The following is a 6,000-nucleotide window of genomic DNA, read 5'->3' as shown; positions in this document are numbered from 1 at the left end:
TTGGGAAGATATATTCTGTGTGTGCCCTATTGAGAAATGCATTAACTTGTCTGTATGGCTCGACTACAAGTTCTTATTTTGGAGTTGTTCAACCCACACTGCAGGAATACTTTCAACTATTATAATTACACAATTATTCAGTGTGTGAATTAACACTGTGCAACTTTCAACATAGTTTGGCCAAAATATAAAAATGCACATAATTTTCAAATCATATTCCAAAAAGAAAATGTCATGCGTTGATTACTAGCATATCAATTGGCCTTGCTTGTGAAGTGACATCAATATGATGCTTCATTTTACTGTTGCATCATTTTACTTTAATTTGTTTTCATTTTACTATTAATTATTTTCTTATTTAATTCACACACTGATTTGAATTAAAAATATGTGCATTATTTAGGAATTCAACATTTATTAACATTGGAAATTGACTTGTTTATACATACATATGTACAAAATATATTGATAATATATGTACAAATATAATACTTGTTAATTATTTCTTAACATTTATGTAAATTATTATTGTAAAAATATTATAATGATATAAATATCATATAACATGAGGTAATTTTTACATTTATTCAATAACAAAGAATTTATTAATTTAAAACAACAACACGTAACACTTAACATGTAATCTTTAGTGCTTAATTATTTAATTTCTTTGTAATTTCAGACAAAGTGTGTAAGATGGACATAGTTACAACTTGATGGCTTTGTTGAAACTGCTGTTGTTGGGTAACCATTGACTTTATCAACTCCTCTTGCTGTTTCAATTGAGTCTCCATAAGATTTAGTTCTTTTTCTCTTAATTCCCTTTCTTGTTCTTTTTCTTTCTTCTTTGTCTCAATTGAGGTCTTCATTAGTTCCATCACATCATAGTTTCGTCTTCTTTTTCTCTCTGGGGAAGCTAGTTCTTCCTTCTCTTCATTTCGCCTTCTTCTTGTTTCCCCGAACTTCTCGATAGCTTTTCTTCTCATCTCTTCAGCACTTTCCTTTTCCTTGTTTTCTTTTTCCTTTTTCATTTCTGGGGTCATTTCACATTCATTCATTCGTTCCAATATGTCAACCATTGCTCTATCCCTCTCAGTATACTCCACATCTATTCCACTTGCTCTTTCTTCCATTGATTCTTTTTGCTTAAATTCTTTAACAATCTTCTCAAACCGCTCCCTCACAGACCTTTGACTTGTCTTCATACCCATTTCAGTCAAGTTTGTGGAAATTTGTGTCAAATGGCTCCTCTCTCCTTTGAACCTTGACGATGCTGAAATGGTTCCAGCAAAAGCACTTGTCGAAGGAGAAGTTCATCTTGAATAGTCTTCTATATGAAATTTTCACGTTTACTTGGAGCGTTTGTCATCTAAAATAAGCAATACAAAAATATTTAAAATAAAATTTACACACTCAGAAATTATCAAACTTAACTTTTTATAGCAAAAAAAATCATTCAAAGCTTTCGTTGTGATAGAAAACAAAGAACTATTTAGAAATATTTTATCCTTTAAAATTTGGCTTATTAAAAGAAATTATAACAACAGCAAAATAAAGAATACTCAAATCTCCGCCGAACAAAACACAATTGACACAAAGTAATAACATGTTCTTGAATAAAAGTTCACTCTTCACACAGCGACCGAGTGTCTAGTGTCAGTTTTGAACATTTTACACTATAATATATTCATGTTTATGTATAGTGCATAATTTTAATGCTGCCGCGTATATGAGGGCAGTCAACCATTCTTTGCTATACTTGAATAGTTGTTTACTCGTCGTTTTGTCTCGCAGTTACATGAAATTTTCATGGTTTTACTTTTATATAGAATTTAGACAAAAGCTCAAAATACACCCCTTAAGGACAAGCATGGATGGTTTAACGTACTATTTTGACTTAATTTCACATGAAAAGATAAAAAATACCATCTTACCTGGCTTTTAAAAAGTTCGTAGTCGCGACGAGTTTTTTAAAAATCTTCGTACTCAGATTAATGACGGCTACGTGTTTATGTTGTCACAACAATGTTTTCGCGTCATAATGACGTATTCGTACCTGTAGTCGTAATCGTACTGTTTGCTAAAACCATTGAGTTCTATAATAACTGGAGGGGAAACGTCAACAAAATTAGTATAAATTATTAGCGCGCGGCCGCGTGGTCAAAAACATGGCGGATTTTGGTGGTCAAAGTCAGCGGAGAGACGCGGGCTCATGAAATAAAATTTTTGTCGCCCACCCTGATTTGACCACCACGATTGCGAGTATAGAAAATATCAAAACTATTTATTTTCCTAACATAAACACTTTTTTAAAACTTTATTTATTAAACTGCCAACTTTTGTGGTTTGCGGATGCTGAAATAGCGACAGAAAAGGGACATTTCTTGACTCCGGTAAGTAGCACAGTATTAGTTTTACCATTTTGTTTTTAACACGATACTTGAAGAGTGTTTCTACTACTAAGTTTTAATTTAAAGTTATTTTGGTCCAGTCTTGTTTGTTCTTCACTTAATCGCTCGCCAGACGCCAGACTCAATTTTTATCGAAATTTGCATCCATCTTGTATCATGATCAAGGCATCAAGCTAAACTCTCCTGATTTGAATTGAGTTTACCTCCCAAAAATGGGGCATAATTTGTTCATGTTTTTTTTTGAAAAGATGAAGGGAAAGTTTACAACAGAGTTGTGTTGAAATTGAATGCAGTGCCATGCAAATTTAATGAGAACTATGGTATATGTTGTATAATAAAAATAACTATTAAACTGTTTGCCTGCTCAATTTGACTGTATAGTGTAGACAATTATAATGGGATTGGAAAGTTGGATTTATGCAAACAGTTTTAAAGTACTACTTAGCGTTTCTGTAAATGAAGTATTTATTGTTATAGTAAACAGGTTACTACTTCAAAACCAAGATAAAAGTAGTGTGTTGAACAATGTGCTAAGATTTGTTTCTACCTTCAAATTTTTGTTCAACAGTAGCTTATGATTATATTATTAATATTCATTAAATCGATACTTGGTATGATTCCAGGTGATCCACAAATTCACATCGGATGCATTGGTTACAATGAAGTTGAATGTAGAAGAAGCAAAAACAGATGGCAAAGAAATTCTTTGTGTCTTGTGAAGAATTAGTAGAAATCAATAAAAAGAATTCTTTAAACAAATTGTAAACAAATTTAAATTTGCTCATGGTCAAGCAACCTAGTCAAAGAAGCAAAGTCTGTCTTCAACATGTTGGACCTTTCCAATTATTTAGCTTCTTTGTACAAAATACTATTTTCGAGAAACCTGATTTGTAAGTCTTTCATTAATATTTTTTTACCAAGAGATAAAAGGAACTAATTCAAAGGCTTGATGTAAAATACAAAGATTTAACAAGTTGTTTATCATTTAATTCCCAAATGTTAGTTTGTACATATAAATAATTAGTATTGGTAGCTGTAAGTTGTTTAAGCAAAACAGAAGTATAGTACTGCTCGAAGGGGTTAGCATTTTGAAAAATTATATCTTGTTCATGACATATATTACACAATTCAAAAAAACTGTAAGTAATGCACAATAATATCTATAGAATTTGATAAATTTCTTCACCTACACTGTCAAATAACTATTTTGCCTTCATGCTGCAATAGACAGTGTTTTTGTCAGAGAAACCAATGCACTTTAGTTTCCAAGTTTGTAATTTCAATGGAAAATTAATGTAGTTCTGTTCAGTAATAGATCCAAGATTCTGCCAAGCTGTTTACAAAATACAAATTACCAAGCAATAGTATCATGGTGTTTTTGAATTTTTTCTTTTTTGTAGCTCTTCTACTTCAACATACTTTGTTTATGAGTTTTCAGTAGATTTAACAGGTAATGACAATACACTTATGATACTTATCCATGGTAAATTTTCAGTTGACTTATGTCGTAGGACTGAAGCAAAGATTTTATCGCTTCCTTAGGAGCATGTTTACACAGATTTATCCATTTGAGCAAGAAAAATAGTTGCACCAAACTGTTTACAAACAGTCAAACACCAGGCCTGCCAATTCTCCCCGTTTCGCCGGGAGACTCCCGCTTTTGCTGCATTTTTCCCGACCTCCCGACAAAGATACTAAATCTCCCGCTTTTTTAAAGCTTAGGCTTTTAGAAGTTTGTTTGCATTTTTATTCATCGCATGGAAAGAAATACTCGATGAATAGCATTCAAAACATTACGTATTGTAGCCGCGGTGCGCCGGGAACTGGGCATGACATTGATTTTCGTTTTTTCGTATAACACAAAATGGCTGCCAGTGAAAATTTTTGTGCATAACACTTGAGGTAATTATTGCCATTTGCCTAATAATTCAATCTTAAATGTGAGTGTGATGCTCGCTATGTAGGTAGGACTTCTCAAAGGTTGAGTGAAAGAATAAAACAGCATGTACCAGCTTCTGCCAGGAATAAAATTGTTCCTTTACGACAACTACCAAAACGTGGGTGTAAAAGTGAAAATCCGATTCTATGTGATTCAGCGATTGGAAAACATCTTTTGAGCAACACTCGCTGTGCCAATGCTTATTCTGATGAAAACTTTAGAATAATTAAAAAATGTCGCTCGTTATTCCAGCTACACGTCATGGAGTCGGTATTAATTAAATTGACTAATCCTGTCCTTTGCCGACAAAAGGACTACGTGTTTAATCTGTCTCTGTTTTAAGTGTCATCTCTAAAAATAGGGATGACATTGACCTTTTGTAACGTTATAAATATATCATGGTTTGGAGGTTCTCGTTTAGCAGACGTTGACACCTGATGTGTAGTCTGCCGAAATGCATAGTGTCTCTCTCTAGCTGTAAATAACGGTTCCTTTGAATTGTTGGGTTAGTGTTCTGGTTAAAACAGTTCTTTTAAGAACTATTACATTGTTATTATTACCATTCACCATGGTATTTGCTATTTTGAAATCTATCTTTAATTCAATCTAAAAATATGTCGTATACAAGAATAGAAATCTCCAGTTTTTTTGCCAGATCTCCAGGTTTTTCTGCATTAATCTCAAGGTTTTGTATTCCTTGGGGTTGGCAGGTCTGAAACACACAGAAGCATAAAATAGTGTATAAGTTTGACGAGATTGACAGGTCTACTAATGCCGTTTGATTTTCACTTTTAAAAGTTTAAAATGTCATAAAATAACTTAAATGTTACAGCCAAAATATGCGTTTCTGTACCGTCGATTTTTTTTATTTTCATGTGTGTGTACTGTGTTTTCACGCAATGCTGAAGCGTTGGGGGTAGCTTGAAAGAATTAGGGTAGCTTGGTTCTCTAGGAGTAAAACACTGCAGCTTCAATTTCTCTCTTGGCAATGCTCATTTGATAGTGGGATAGCTTCCTTAATTGGGTTGCAATCCCCATACAGAAAAAATGGGCATCATCTTCCTCATGATTCAATTGCTGGTCAATAGACTTAAGCATCTCATCATAATCCATGGAGCTTTTCCTCTTGCATGCTTTCTTGGTTTTGGAGCTGTTGAAGTTGGTGTTGTTATTGATGGTGATGGTGATGGTGAATGTATGGGTGAGAGTGAACTGGGTGAGTTTACAAGAGATGAGGATGTAGATGGTTCGTTTGATGACTGACCTGATGTAATCGCAAGAAAGGTTGGAGTATTTAATACATCCAAATTATTGACTGGAGAAGGCGCATTTATTGGTCTATGTAGATTAGATGACGTGCTATAGTTAACAAATTAAATAAACTTTCATGTATAATTAAAAAATTGAAATGATATTAAACAAATAGCAAACCTTCTTTTTTTGTTAAAATCCAAATACCAATCAAAGTGTCGCCACCACTTCCAATTCGGCTCGTCAGTGGCAGCAGCACCACTAGCTCTTCTAAGATCGTACTGCCTTTTGTATTGCATGATTGAATCACGTAGATTTGCCCACTATTTCATGATAGTGTCAACTGTAAAATGTTTAAAAACTAATGGAAATGCATGATTTGATATAAAAAGTGTGTCG

The 6,000-nt window shown here is 33.3% G+C and overlaps 1 protein-coding gene across 1 annotated transcript; it reads right to left on the bottom strand.

Annotated features, from left to right (window-relative positions):
* Positions 1-398: 398 nt before the first annotated feature.
* LOC124448445 (vicilin-like seed storage protein At2g18540) lies at positions 399-2,006 on the bottom strand. The gene is made up of 2 exons (XM_046999460.1): positions 1,935-2,006; positions 399-1,369 (listed from the first exon to the last, which is right to left on the bottom strand). Exon 2 carries the CDS (start codon positions 1,209-1,211, stop codon positions 654-656), a length of 558 nt encoding a protein of 185 aa, XP_046855416.1. The 5' UTR covers positions 1,212-1,369; positions 1,935-2,006; the 3' UTR covers positions 399-653.
* Between the last annotated feature and the right edge of the window lie 3,994 nt (positions 2,007-6,000).

Source organism: Xenia sp. Carnegie-2017, unplaced genomic scaffold, assembly GCF_021976095.1.
Source record: "Xenia sp. Carnegie-2017 unplaced genomic scaffold, XeniaSp_v1 HiC_scaffold_23, whole genome shotgun sequence".
Lineage (NCBI taxonomy): Eukaryota > Metazoa > Cnidaria > Anthozoa > Malacalcyonacea > Xeniidae > Xenia > Xenia sp. Carnegie-2017.
This window is presented reverse-complemented; position numbering and strand designations above follow the sequence as displayed.

Bases quoted from the DNA above. Each gene is read 5' to 3' on its own strand.
- LOC124448445 (XM_046999460.1), bottom strand. From the start codon at position 1,211: ATGGGTATGAAGACAAGTCAAAGGTCTGTGAGGGAGCGGTTTGAGAAG.